General features: G+C 42.9%; 1 protein-coding gene across 6 annotated transcripts in view; it reads right to left on the minus strand.

Moving 5' to 3' along the window:
• The window catches only part of mei4 (meiosis-specific, MEI4 homolog (S. cerevisiae)), a 383,891-nt gene that overhangs the window by 346,720 nt on the left and 21,366 nt on the right, over positions 1–15,805 (minus strand). For all 6 annotated transcript variants that reach the window (XM_069932067.1, XM_069932064.1, XM_069932065.1 and 3 more), the window contains exon 2: positions 8,636–8,890. In XM_069932067.1, coding sequence (XP_069788168.1) covers positions 8,636–8,890 — 255 coding nt within the window. The remainder of the gene's footprint in view (positions 1–8,635; positions 8,891–15,805) is intronic.

A 15,805-nucleotide genomic window follows, 5' to 3' on the forward strand; every position in this document is an offset into this window, starting at 1 on the left:
AACAGACCCAACCAGTTCTTCTCCACCACTACCCTCCTTTGCCTGGCAGAACATTTTTTCACCTTCAATAACTTCTCCTTTGACTTATCCCACTTTCTCAAAGAGTTAGCCATTATACCTATCTTTTTGTTAGCTACATGGAGAAATTCATGCTACAAGCCTGGAAAGGCAAGGCTCTTCAACTCCTTCTCTACATTGACAACTACATTGGTGATGTCTCATACACTCATGATGAGCTCGTCAATTTTCATCCAGACTTCAAATTCACTTGGTCCATATCTGGCAACACTTTTTCCTTTCTTGATCACTCTGTCTCACTCAGGAGATAAATTCTCTACTGACAATTTGTATAAACTCACCAACCCACACAATCACCTTAACTTCTCCACTCCACACTGTCCCTTGTGAGGATTCTATTCCTTTCTCTCAATTCCTCCATCTCGTTGCATCTGCTCCCAGATAGAGATCTTCCATTCCAGATTTGGGAGGGTACTGAAAACCTGTACTGACCAATTAGCCAATGTTTTCATGGATATTTTACTCCAACAGAGCGTATTACTCATCTTTCAAACATGCCTCTATTGTACCAGTACCCAAGAGTGTGGTAACCTATGGCACGCACATCCACAGAGATGACGTGTTTTGAGAGGCTGCTGTTGAAGCACATCAACTCCTGTCTAAACAACTGCATAGATCCATTCCAATTTGCCTAACTCAACAACAGATCTACAGCAGATGCTATCTCACTGGCTCTACACAAAACCCTGGAATATCTGGACAGCAAAGATGCATACATCAGGATGTTCTTTATTGACTACATTTCAGCATTCAACATCATCATCCCCTCAAATCTGATCAAATGCAAAGACTTGGTCGTCAATACTCAAATGTGCAATTGGATCCTGATTTCCTCACTTCCAAACACCAATCAGTGTGGATTGGCAGGAATATCTCCTCCATAATCTCCATCAGTACTGGAGAACCGCAGGACTGCTTACTTAGCTTCTAGCTCTACTTGCTTTATACCTATAACTACATGGTTGTATATAACAGCACCATTTACAAGTTTGCTGACAATATCACAGTAGTGGGCTGTATAAAAATGGGTGAAAAGTCAGCAAACAGGAAGGAGATTGAAAATTTGGCTGAATGTTATATGAACAACAACCTCTCACTCAATGTCACCAAAACCAAGAGCTGATTGTAGACTTTTGGAAGGATAAACCTGAGGTGTATGATCCAGTATCAGAGATGAAGAGGGCAAGCAAATTTAAATAGCAGGGATTCACCATCTCAGAGGACCTTTCCTAGACCCAACATGCTAACGTCATCATGAAGTTCATCTGTGTCTCCACTTCTTCAGCAGTTTGACATTAGAGACCTTGTCAAACTTCAACAGATGTCAGGTGGAAAGTATGCTGACAATACCTCTGAGCAGAAAGCCCTGCATATGGTAGTGGACATAGCCCAGTCCATCACAAGCAAAAGTCTAACCACCATTTAGAAAATCTATTTGGAATGGTGCTGTCGGAGAGCAGCGGCAATCATCAAGGATCCATACCACCTAGGCATGCGCTATTCTCGCTACTTTCACCCAGTAAATAATATAGGTGTCAAGACTTGGACCAACAGGTTCAGGAACATTTGGCACCCCTCCTCCATCAGACTACTACCCAACAGACTCATTTAAGGACTCTTACTTTGCACTTCCAGAATAATTTTTTTCTGCATTTGCACAGTCTGTTTACAATTTTTTTCTTTGTTTACATTTCTTTATTTTGTATAGACATGTTTTTCTTTTGTACATTTTACATTACTGAAGTAGAAATTCTGCCTGGCTAGCAAAAAAATGAATCTCTGGTTGTTTGGAATTTAGTCTGGAAGACTTAATCTTGTGGAATGTGGATTGTGGAGGGTCACATGACCTCTGCCTCAAACCTAGTTGGAAGTCACATCACCTGCCAATCAAGTTTGGACTCTGCCTACCTATTAGTTCACGCCTGACTATTGGCCCTTTTAAAACATTTAGTGGTTACGTGGTCTGTACTCTACAGCTTACTGCACTTCAAAAGCCCACCACTTGAAGCAACTCATTCTCTTTGCTCCTTGGTCCTGACTATGAACACTGCTCTATGCCAGGATACAACTGTGGACATTGCTGGAGGAGTTGTTGGTATGATTAAGGTATTCACTAAACGGAGAATGGGACTGCAGTATTAGGTGGGAATACTTATCATTGAGTCATACCCTGTTGGAACAGGGAACTGGAAGTGCATGTTGAGGACCCTGTAGAGTCAGAGTGGGTGCGAGCGAGAAGGCGCGAACAAGAGCAAGTATTGGTAGATGAGATCGCTGCATCCAATGTGACTACTTGTATGGTTTAAAGTACTGTGCGTTGTTTTGTGTCATTCCCATTACTATTTTCCTGTGTGTGCAACAAGGATCATCCTTTGTTTATTTATCCCAGGGGGCCCGCAAATGTTTTAGACCATCAACTCCTTCGTGGAACCCTTGATCCCTCATAGATCCCTAACCATGCACAAAAATAAATAAGTAGACATACAGTTTCCATATGCATTAGTGAGGGAGACTGCATACCATATGCATGGTGTCCGGGCCTCCCAGCAACAATCCAAACTTTGTTACAATACCCCAAGTGCCAAGTAACAAACCTGTAAATTAACCAAGCAAATGATTACAATAACAGTAAAAATAAACCTTTGTTTTTGGCGGGAAAATGCCAAACAGATCAAGGTCCAGGTTCCAAGCAACTCCAGTCTCAACATCAGGTGCAGTGCTGTCCACATTGAAGAAGTCGCCTCGGGCTGCCAGGCAGGAGCAGGACTTTGAACTCTGCAATTCTTTTGACCCCAAAAGTTCAACTGAACCCCCCTCCCTAAACCTGGCATTTATTGACCCCCTTTCAATCCCCCTGGCATTTTTTCAACCTCTTGAATAGTCCTATTGACCTACAGGGGTTGATATCGGCCACTTTGAAGACCCCTAGTTTATCCTATATCTGAACCCACTTCTCTGTGAACCCATTGAGCCAGATTTGATCACACGCAACATCTTGGGAGCAAATACGACAGAAACAGAGAAATTGAGAAAAAAAAATCCCTACAGGGGACTTGGTGTGAAGAAGTGTGGTTGAGGTCATTGTGGGAGTTGGTAGGTTTGTAAAAACAAAATTATTTGTGGAAAGTTTGTCTCACGAGATGGAGAGGGGAAGATCAAGAAAGGGTTGCCAAAGATAGACCAAAAGAATTTGAGGTCAGGTGAAAGTTAGCAGCAAAGTGAATAAAGTTGACAAGCTCATCTTGAGTGCACAAGGCAGATCCAATGTAATCAGCAATGTAGCATCAAGAGAATTGAAAAGCCTTGCCAGTGCAGGCTTCCTCCACAAAGCCAACAAAAAGGCACGCATAGCTGAGACCCATGCAGGTAACCATGGCTATTCCATTGACTTGTAGAAAGTGGGATGAGTCAAAGGAGAAGGCAAGTGTGGGAATTAGTAACAGTGCAGCATACACACATCACCATGCAATTTACAGCTGCCATGGGAAAAAGGTAGTAGCAGTGAAACAACGTGCACAGTTTATTAGCGATCGTGGAAAAAAGTTGGTAAGCGATTAAACGCACGCAGGTAACTAATTACAAACATGGGAACACACTGCATACACACAACCAAGGGAAAATTCAATATGATGCCTACCACCCCTTCATTTGTGCAGGCACAATTCAATGCTATTTATGGACAATAATCAATGCTCTCAACATTATTTAGTGCACAGTTCACCAATATTTTTCCAGCGCTGTTCCACATTCCTCAGCCTGGAGTAAAGAAGGGTTGACTCTCAATGATAGCAAAAGAGAGCACATGGCACCTTTATAGAGCTGGAGGGTCCACCCCAAGTTATTAGCAGGATTAGTGGCTTGGTCCCAGGAGGGTTAATCCAATTACAACAGCCAATGGCCCAAGTCCAAGTACAAGCAGGCTGGAGAGTCCAGTCCAGGTAATTTGCATGGATCCAAGAACAAGGTGTGCACTAATGGGTGGGGCAAAACCAAACCTTGAATAGCAGTTGGCCTGTCCTCTGACTAGGTAGGGGGCAGTGCTGTTATGTGACAGCCACAGCCCTTCCCAATACACCTTATTAATCATTTTCTCAACCTGCTCTACCATTTACAATAATTTGTGTATCTTCCAATCTCTCTGCTCCCACACCATTTTTAGAAACATAGAAACATAGAAGATAGGAGCAGGCGTAGGTCATTCGACCCTTCGAGCCTGCTCCACCATTCAACGAGATCATGGCTGATCTTAAAGTTCAGTACCCCGTCCCCGCCTTCTCTCCGTAACATTTAATAACCTTATACTGAAGAAATAGTTCTAATTCCCTCTTAAATATATTTAATGAACCTGCCTCTACTGCCCTCTGTGGCAATGAATTCCACAGATTCACCACCATCTGGGTAAAGAAATTCCTCCTCATCTCGGTCCTAAATGGTTTGCCTATTATCCTCAAACCATGGCCCCGGTTCTGGATTTTCCCATCACTGGAAACATCCCATCTGCATCCATTCTGTCCAGTCCTGCCAGAATTTTATAGGTCTCTATGAGATCCCCTTTCAATCTTCTAAACTCCAGGGAGTACAATCCCAATTTGCGCAATCTTTCCTCATAAGTCATTCCTGCCATTCCAGGTATCAGCCTGGTGAATCGCCTCTGCACTCCCTCCATTGCAAGAACATCCTTCCTTAGATAAGATGACCAAAACTGCACACAATACTCCAGATGTGGTCTCACCAAGGCCCTGTACAGCTGCAGTAAGGTATCCTTGTTCCTATACTCAAACCCTCTTGATATGAAGGCCAACATACCATTTGCCTTTTTAACCGCCTGCAGTACCTGCATGCTCGCCTTCAGAGACTGATGTACAAGTACCCCTAGGTCTCTCTGCACTTCCCCATCTCTTAATCTATTGCCATTCAAATAGTAATCTGCCCTCCGGTTTGTATTAGCAAAGTGGATAACCTCACATTTATCAACATTGTAGTACATTTGCCATGTATCTGCCCAGTCACTCAATTAATCCAAATCACACTGGAGCTTCCTGACCCACTCTTCCGTGCACACAACCCCTCCTAGCTTAGTGTCATCTGCAAATTTGGAGATATTACATCCAATCCCCTCATCCAGATTATTAATGTAAATTGTGAACAGCTGGGGTCGCAGTACAGATCCCTGTGGTACCCCACTGGTCACCGCCTGCCACTCAGAAAATGAGCCATTTATCCCAACTCTGTCTTCTACCTGCCAGCCAGTTCTCAATCCACATCAATACTTTTCCCCCAATCCCATGAGCCTTGATTTTGGAAGCCAGTCGTTTATGCGGGAGCTTATCGAAGGCCTTTTGGAAGTCCAGGTACACCACATGCACTGGCTCTCCCCCATCTATTTTACCTGTCACCATCTCAAAGAATTCCAATAGATTTGTCAAGCACGATTTACCTTTAGTAAATCCATGTTGACTCCGTCCGATCCCTTCTCTGCTAGTCATATGCTTCGCTATTACATCCTTAATAATGGATTCCATCATTTTGCCCACTACTGATGTAAGGCTCACCGGCCGATAATTCCCCGCTTTTTCTCTAGCCCCCTTTTTAAATAGTGGGGTAACATTAGCTACCCTCCAATCCATGGGTACTGATCCTGAGTCTATCGAGTTCTGGAAAATAATTCTTAAAGCATCTGCTATCTGAATGGCCACTTCATTGAGTACCCTAGGATGTAGATTATCAGGCCCTTGGGATTTATCTGCCTTCAATCCCATCAATTTCCCCAAGACCATGTCCTTAGAGATACTGATTTCTTTCAGTTCCTCCCTTGCATTAGTCTCTATGTTTCCCAACATCCTTGGGAGGTTATTTGTATCCTCTCTTGTAAAAACAGAACTAAAGTAAGAATTTAATTGGTCTGTCATTTCCTTATTCCCCATTATATATTCCCCTGATTCCGACTGCAAAGGACCTACTCTGGATTTCACCAATCTTTTCCTCTTGACATATTTATAAAAGCTTTTGCAGTCGGTTTTTATATTTGCCGCAAGCTTACTTTCGTAATTTATTTTTGCTCTCTTGATTAATCCCTTTGTCCTCCTTTGCTGCATCTTGAACTGCTCCCAGTCTTCGGTTGCGGTACTTTTTTTGTCCAATTGATATGCTCTCTCTTTGGACCCAATGCTGTCTCTAATTTCCCTTGTTATCCACGGTTGAGTCACCTTTTTTGGTTTATTTTTATGCCAAACCGGTATAAACGATTTTTGCAATTTCTCCATTAGATCTGTGAATGCTTTCCATTGTCTATCCACAGTCAACTCCCCCATAAACACCACCCAATCAATCTTACTCAACTCCCGTCTCATACCATCATAATTCCCTTTATTTAAATTCAGGACCTTAGTCTCGGTTTTAATTTCATCACTCTCCATGTCGAGTGAGAATTCGATCATATTGTGATCGCTCCTACCCAAAGGGCCTCGCACAACAAGATCGCTGATTAGCCCCTTATCATTGCATAATACCCAATCTAAAGTTCCTCGACATATTGGTCTAGATAACCGTCCCGTAAACATTCAAGGAATTCCTCCTCCTCTGTATTTTTACCAATTTGACTAGTCCAATCTATATGCAAATTAAAGTCTCCCATGATGACAGCTGTTCCCTTATTGCATGCTTTTCTAATTTCTCTTTTAATGCCTTCCCTCACCTCTACACTACTATTTGGAGGCCTTATACCACCCCCACTAACGTTTTCTGCCCCTTGCTATTCCTCAGTTTTACCCATATAGATTCCGCATCTTCTGAGTTAATATCCTTCCTGTCAATCGTGTCGGTCCCTTCTCTCACCATCAATACTACCCCACCCCCTTTTCTTTCTTGCCGATCCTTCCTAAATATCGTATACCCCGGGATGTTAAGTTCCCAGGCTTGCCCACCCTGCAGCCATGTTTCTGTAATCCCAATCAAATCATATTTGTTTATCTCAATTTCCACAGCTAATTCATCTACCTTGTTCCGAATGCTTCTTGCATCAAGATATAAATGTATATATCTGAGCCTTTAAGTCTGATTCAATATTTTATAAACTGTTTGTGAAGCCAGATAATGACTACAGATTTTGACCGTCCACTTGTCAGCTCAAGGACAATACAATTTAGATACTAGATACCATATTGAAAATAAATTGGGAAATTATTGTGAATAACTTGATTGTGGATCACTGCATGACAGGAAGAGAAAATGCAAACAACTACCACAGTCTTAAATTAATCTTAAAATTGATAGAGGGTTGAGTGAGTGGGTTGATTTTTTTTTGATCGTGTGGTTAGGCGAGAGGAAACTGGATTCCCAAGAATGATTTCTTAATGACGTTTTTCTGGTATCTATCACAAAGAAGGGGAAGGTTGTTTGATTCAAATGACTGAACCCACCTACAAAATTAAATTAAAATATTGAAGAAGTTGGTAATTTGAATAAACAAACAGAAAATACTCAGTACAGCAGTCAGTATCTGTAAAAGGAGAATTTGGTGAGCATTTCAGATTGTTTTGATTAAAATTCTACATTGGCAAACCCACAGTGGTCCTTGCCCATTATGGGGTACCCATGCTTGGCAAAAGACCAGAAGATATACTGGTCTCCAAAGCACCATTGGGCAGTGCAGGCCACCAGATTGGGAGAAGTATGGCAGAATACCTGGAATGGAAAATGACCACAGCAGCAGACAAATAAGGGGCTCAGAGGATCTACACCAGGCCGTGGACTGCAGCAGACCTGGATTCATGAGGTTCCCAATGGCAAGAAGTGTTCCTTCAGGGCCTCCCTAATCATATTGCAGGTTCAGAACGAGAATCTCAGGTAATTGCAGGAACAAACAAGAGATTGTGCAGCTGCAGAGGCTACGAGACTGCAGGAAGTGAATTTAAGAATATTTGGTGTCTCCAAAGGGACTCCCTTTTAATTTTTATTGGGGGGTGTGCAGGGCACTTAGCTCCTCTTTTGCCTTCACAGCAAACAAAAGTTAACAAATTGTGCATTTTGTGCACAATTAAAGAATTCACTTCAAAATTTGCTAAAATAATCAATATCTGGTGTCTCTTCCTTTTTCTATTCTTTTCCTTCCACTCCTCCCTTACATAAACAACTCATTTCTTCTTTGCAATACAATATTCCTAACTTTTTCAACAACCTCTATTGCAGAAATTCAAAATACAAAATATACAGGATTTATAAGATTATAAATGTTGATTAACACCATCATTCCACATCATAAAAAACAAGGCACTTTAGGGCTTAAATATGGATCTTGTTCTTATTAATTTGACTATTCTTTGTACAACCTTGTTGAGCATTGCCTTTCCCCTAAAATTTGTTCACAAAATTTTAGGCTGTCAGGTATTATTTAAATCGATTATTGAAATCAATACTTTGAAATGTAAAAGTACAAAATGTTGAAATATTCAAATTTAAATTATTTTAAATTTTGTCAATGTTTTCCAATTGAAATTAATTAATTAATACAATGAATAAAAAGAGATGTTAAATGTGTGGAGGATTATGACACACTTACCAATGTTGTCATTTGACCTTGCTGCAGATCGCATTCGAGTCAGAAATAACTCTTGACGCAGGTATAACACTTCTGCCTTCCAAGCTTCAGCCTTCAATTTCCATTCTACTCCCTTATTACACAAGCTTTTAGCCAATTGTTCTGTATGTTCCCTGCTGCTCCTTTCTGTGGGGGTGCAACCAATTATGGCAAGAGCCAGTGCTAGTCTTGATGTTTTTAGGTACCATGCAAGTAAATCTTCATTTATTTGGTCTTCTGTATTTAAGACAGAATAAAGTATATTCAACAAATCACCAGAATTGTACAACAGAACTGAAAATTGCAACTTCAAATAATGCCATAAAATCGCACTGCAAGACTGATCAGTTATTGCCTACTTGGTGGGGGAGAATTACTTTCATTTTCAGACATGGTTATCAGCTGTTTACTTCAACTAACAGATGGTACTAGTGCTCATCCATTTTTAACAATGCACTATTAATACAAAGAACGTCATTCTATATGGAAGTGCATAGTTTTTGTACATCATCATTACTTCTCAGTTATAGCATGAATTTTCTATTGTAATAATAATTTTAAGGACTTCTGCAATATAGAATAATTAACAGGCAGGAATGTATTTCAACACCAGATAGCAGCTTAAAGCGAGTGTAGTTCTGTAATAGTAAGGATGCAAAATTAAAATTAATTGTAAATGTATGCCTTTGGCAATTCAATTCCAAATAAATTTGCAGATTTTAAGGCATGCACTATACATCCCTTATTTCCCAAATGTTGTGCAGAAATTGAACTTCATTACACTTTAATGGCACAATAAATTCCAATTTGATTTAAACTTCCATTACTTCTTGTATTTGCAAATTACTCTTCTAACAAATATTCTGATATGCACAAATTGCAAGGCTAAGAAATCACTTGATACTGCAAATTAGTATCCCGACAGCTATGTGCTCTGGAGATGCATAAAACCTGTATTTTCAGCAGCCTTCAACAACGAGACGTATCATAAAAAGCAACAAAAGCATAAAGGGAAGCTTACTTATGGTACTAAACTATCTTTCTGAATAACATTTACAATTATGTAACAGAAACTGGACAAGGCTCAATCACTTCTCTTAAATTTATTTTTAAAATATTTTTATTGAGTTTAACCTATAAACCTACATATAAAGTTATCTAATATAACAAGAAGGTCATATCATGTGCATATCACACATTATATATAAATGAAAATCAAAAATCTATCCATAATAGTTTATTTAACAATATTTCTTTAAAACATCAAATTCTATCAATATGGTAATTAACCATTTATCATAATATAATCCAATATAGTATTGGATAGAAAATAAATAAGACTAAATGAAACAATCCCTTTATCTAAATAAAGGGTAAATTCTGTCTTAATTAATGATCCATGACAACCATAGTTAAACTAAATGCAGTTAATCTAAAAAAACAAAAATAGCTAAGACTAAAGTTTAATTTTGACATGACGTGGGGCCCATTTTCATAAATGGAATATTTAAGAACTTTGGATGCTCCAGAGATACTCTGTCTAGTGTCTAGAGGTCACTATTCGATCCATATTGTAGGAGTTTAGAAACAGTTAATATTTTAATGGTAGGAGTTCTGAAACAGTTATAGAAGGTAGAAAGAAAAAAAGCAAGGAAATAGCTAAAATGTTCTTTGTGTAAAATGGTGCATGAAAAAGCAGAACAAAGTAAACAAGATAAGAGAAAGTTGGAGTCAGTCAAGAGTTAGTCGAATAGGGAAAAGTGCCAAACTAATCCAAGAAGGACAAACGTAAGACAAATGTCAGGGGAGGTGAAGTGAAAATTGTATAAAAACAAAGAGGCTTCCCGCCCTCGGGGTACTTTCCCGAGGTAAGGGGTGAGTACCCAACCATGCAATGTTGTAAATATAAATAAATGTTCTTTGTTCTCAACTTTTGTCTCGAGCATATTTTGTGAACGCGAAGGCACTTCTCACAACTTGGGGACTTGTCCGGGATCACACTCCTTCCACTGATTGGCGCTTATCTGAAGATGGGTCGGTGCACCCCGGCTGATTTAGCCAGACTCTTGGTCGCCGAGTGTCCGGCCAGTGGACGTAGCGAGTGATATCCGAGAAGAGACGTTGAGAACAAAGGACAGGACAGCCGTGCGAGTGACATGCTGGGAAGGCTCGACAGCCGGGTAAGACTGATTTATCCACCATGGGTGGGGGAGGGAGCAAAAAGGTCCAAGTACAGGACCGATTGATAGAATTCCCCCGGGAAGCCCATTGGGGAGGCAACTGATGAATTGGGGTGCGGGAAGGACCCGCGGGAAAAATAAAAAGAAAATGATTCGGTATTGTTGTCATGAGTGGCCCAAGAATCCATTTAAAGGGTCTTCAGAATTTTGGCTAAAATACGGTTCGGATGAGGATTGGGTATGTCAAGCACTGAATACGTGGCTTTATGAAAATAGACCCGACGACTCCGAGAGCAGGGTTTACACTGCCTGTTGGTTATTTGTAGAATCGAATTACCTCCTCCATATCCCGAGCCGGCTCCTCTGCTGCCCCCTCTTCCTCCCCGCCCACTTTATCCTCCCCTCCCAATGTCGTCCACTTCACCCCTCCCCCCCCACACCTTGTTAACGAAAATGAACAGAAGAATGTAGTTAGGACCAGATCACAGGCTAAGCGTCCTCCACCACCCCTTACTCCCCAGGTTGGTGACCCAGATTGTACGGGATTGTCGGAGGAACAGTGTGAAACCCTCTGTGAGGAGGAAGCCGGGGAGTTTGATTTGAGTCCTAGACGACAGAAGGGGGACCCCGCCCTACCAGGGGGTCGGGGATGGGACCCGCACCAGGCGCGAATGTGTCCCCTTCGTGAAGTGCCCCTGGGAGTCCAGGAGGTGCGATGGGATTTGTTAACGTCCCTCTAACAAGTATGGAAGTGAGGAATTTTAAACGAGAAATGAAGTCCTTGATAGAGGACCCCCAGGCCTGTGCAGAACAATTGGATCAGTTTTTGGGGACAAAAATTTACACCTGGGATGAGTTGATGTCCATATTTAAGGCTTTGTTAACTCTGGACGAGAGAGGAATGATTAGACAGGCGGGAATTAGAGTATGGGATCGGAAACATCAAGGAGGTCCGGGGGCTGTGGTGGGGGAGAATAAGTTCCCCTTGGTTAATCCAAATTGGGATAAAGGAACTACTGAGGGCCGAACTCGGATGGAGGAGTATAGGGTTAATTTAATAAAGGGAATGAGGGAATCGGTACCCAAGGGACAAAATTTTAAAAAGGCATTTGAGGTTCCTCAAGGCCCAGAGGAGACTCCCTCAGCCTTCTTGACTAGATTGCGGGCAGCAATACAATACAGGGGCTGGATATAGAATCACCAGTCGGTGAGCAGTTAGTTTTGACAGGATTTGTAACTAATTCAGCCCCAGACATAAGAAAGAAACTCCAAAAGACTGAGAATTGGCATGATCAGGGATTGTCACAACTTCTACAAATAGCCCAGAGAGCCCATGTTCAGAGAAGTGAAGATAAGCAAAAAGGGAAGGTGAAGATTTTGATGCAGGCGGTGAAGCAAGTCGTAGATGGACAGCAGGGAGGTCAAAGATGCTGGACCAATGGTCCGGGCAGATGGATGGGAATGAGAGAAAGAGGAGGGCCAGGATTTGAAGGATGGTACGAACCCCAAGGTCCCCATCCACGAGCGGGGGCCCCAAGAGGTGGTTCCAATAGAGGATGGCAGACAGGACCCAAGGTTTGTTACTATTGTAAAAGAGAGGGACACTTTAAGAGGGAATGTCCCTAGAGGATTAGGGACACGTGGTTCTATGTTTTGATGGAAGGGGAAGATTAGGGAAGTCAAGGTTCTCTCGTAAGGAGTGCCGTGGGGCTGCTTGGAGAACCATTAGTAAACTTAAGCATAGGACCCCACTAAGAGGACGTGATTTTTATGGTAGATTCGGGAGCAGCTCGTTCTAGTATTCTAGCCAAACCCAAAGGAACGGTGCCTAATGGGAAAGTAGTTATTTCAGGGGTTGGGGGATCGGATTTTGAGGTTCCAGAATTAAAAGGCCTCAGAATACAGATGGGAAGAAAAGTGACAGAGGGAGATATTTTACTAGTTTCCCAAGCAGGAGTCTGCCTGCTGGGACGTGATTTGCAAGATCTATTGGGTATTTGGACCCAGCCTCAAGGAAAGGGAATTGGAGTTCAGTTCTACATGTTGACACAAGAAGATCGCAAGCTGATTGACCCCAAGGTATGGGCGAGAAAAGAAAACGGGGGGGGGGGGGGGGCTTGATGTACCTCTTCAGGTCACGTTGAAAGACCCCACTCAGATAGTTAGACGAAAACAATACCCAATCCCAATGGAGGGAAGGAAAGGACTGCAACCCGTGATTGATCAACTATTATTGGATGGGTTACTCGAACCCTGTATGTCCCCCTTTCACACCCCAATACTGCCAGTATGATCCTCAACATGATTATTCAACTGCACGAAAACCAACAAGGTCGGGTCAGATACAGCAATGAGCTCTCTGAACCCTTCTCCATTAACAATGGCGTGAAGCAAGGCTGTGTTCTCGCACCAACCCTCTTTTCAATCTTCTTCAGCATGATGCTGAACCAAGCCATGAAAGACCCCAACAATGAAGACGCTGTTTACATCCGGTACCGCACGGATGGCAGTCTCTTCAATCTGAGGCGCCTGCAAGCTCACACCAAGACACAAGAGAAACTTGTCCGTGAACTACTCTTTGCAGATGATGCCGCTTTAGTTGCCCATTCAGAGCCAGCTCTTCAGCGCTTGACGTCCTGCTTTGCGGAAACTGCCAAAATGTTTGGCCTGGAAGTCAGCCTGAAGAAAACTGAGGTCCTCCATCAGCCAGCTCCCCACCATGACTACCAGCCCCCCCACATCTCCATCGGGCACACAAAACTCAAAACGGTCAACCAGTTTACCTATCTCGGCTGCACCATTTCATCAGATGCAAGGATCGACAATGAGATAGACAACAGACTCGCCAAGGCAAATAGCGCCTTTGGAAGACTACACAAAAGAGTCTGGAAAAACAACCAACTGAAAAACCTCACAAAGATAAGCGTATACAGAGCCGTTGTCATACCCACACTCCTGTTCGGCTCCGAATCATGGGTCCTCTACCGGCACCACCTACGGCTCCTAGAACGCTTCCACCAGCGTTGTCTCCGCTCCATCCTCAACATCCATTGGAGCGCTCACACCCCTAACGTCGAGGTACTCGAGATGGCAGAGGTCGACAGCATCGAGTCCACGCTGCTGAAGATCCAGCTGCGCTGGATGGGTCACGTCTCCAGAATGGAGGACCATCGCCTTCCCAAGATCGTATTATATGGCGAGCTCTCCACTGGCCACCGTGACAGAGGTGCACCAAAGAAAAGGTACAAGGACTGCCTAAAGAAATCTCTTGGTGCCTGCCACATTGACCACCGCCAGTGGGCTGATAACGCCTCAAACCGTGCATCTTGGCGCCTCACAGTTTGGCGGGCAGCAGCCTCCTTTGAAGAAGACCGCAGAGCCCACCTCACTGACAAAAGGCAAAGGAGGAAAAACCCAACACCCAACCCCAACCAACCAATTTTCCCTTGCAACCGCTGCAATCGTGTCTGCCTGTCCCGCATCGGACTGGTCAGCCACAAACGAGCCTGCAGCTGACGTGGACTTTTTACCCCCTCCATAAATCTTCGTCCGCGAAGCCAAGCCAAAGGAAGAAGACTGCCAGTATGAAAACCAGACGGTACTTATCGGCTGGTACAAGACCTACGAGAATTAAATAAGGTGATTTTGGCCCGATACCCCGTTGTGCCTAATCCTTATACAATTATGGGAAGAATAAATCCGAATAGTGAATGGTTCAGTGTGATAGACCTGAAAGATGCCTTTTGGGCTTATCCTCTGGATGAGGGCAATAGGGACATGTTTGCATTTGAATGGAAGAACCTGTATACTGGGTGAAAGAAACAGTATCACTGGACAGTTCTTCCACAAGGCTTCACAGAGTCCCCTAATTTGTTTGGCCAGGTATTAGAACAAGTGCTGGATGAAGCTCCAAAAAGACCAGACTGTCAATTAATACAGTATGTAGATGACTTATTAATCACGGGAGAAGGACAAGAGACTGTTAAACAGTATACAGTAGATATGTTAAATTTCTTAGGAAACAAAGGATTGCGGGTTAGCGAGACGAAGTTACAATTTGTACAGCCAGAGGTAAAATACTTGGGTCACTTAATTAATCAGGGAAGCAGACGTATCAGTCCGGAAAGAGTACGCGAAATTCTGCAGGTCCATCCTCCCAAGGACGCTTGTGAACTTAGGAAGTTTCTGGGCTTGGTGGGATATTGCCAAATTTGGATAGAAAATTATTCTAGTTTGGTAAAATTTTTGTATGATAAGTTAGCTGGCCTAGATAATTCTCTTGCTGTCTGGACAGAGGATAAAGAGTTGTCTCGCCAAGGCTCCAGTGTTGGCATTACCTGATTTGAAAACCATTTGACTTACTAATGCAAAGGATGGGGCAGCTACGGGTGTATTGACCCAGGAGCGAATGAGGCTCCGGCAACCAGTGGCGTTTTTGTCCAAGGTATTGGACCAAGTTTGCCGCGGATGTCCGGAGTGTGTCCAGGCTATTGCTGCCACCGCTGTCCTGATAGGAGAGGGTTGTAAGATTAACTTTGGTGCACCAATGACTATCCACACCCCGCACACCATCCGAACTATTCTGTTACAGCGTGCGGGGAGGTGGTTGACTGATTCGAGAATTCTAAAATATGAGGCAATTTTGATGGACCGAGATGACTTGACGCTGGTTACTAAACGGGACCAGAATCTAGCAGCCTTCTTAGTCTCTCCACCAATTGAGGCAACTTCTGACCAGTTAGAACATGAATGTCTGGAAGTAATAGATTTGCAGACTAAGATCCGGAGCGATCTAGGGGATGAGCCTCAATGTGAGGGAGAGAGATGGTTTATAGACGGTTCTTCTCGTTGTATAGATGGAACCCGTTACAGTGGATATGGCATAGTGGATGGCAAGGATGGTTCTGTTATCGAAGCTGGTCGCCTCCCCGGTCTCTGGTCGGCTCAGACATGCGAATTATATGTGCTGTGT

The sequence above is a fragment of the Narcine bancroftii genome, chromosome 4, assembly GCF_036971445.1.
Source record: "Narcine bancroftii isolate sNarBan1 chromosome 4, sNarBan1.hap1, whole genome shotgun sequence".
Lineage (NCBI taxonomy): Eukaryota > Metazoa > Chordata > Chondrichthyes > Torpediniformes > Narcinidae > Narcine > Narcine bancroftii.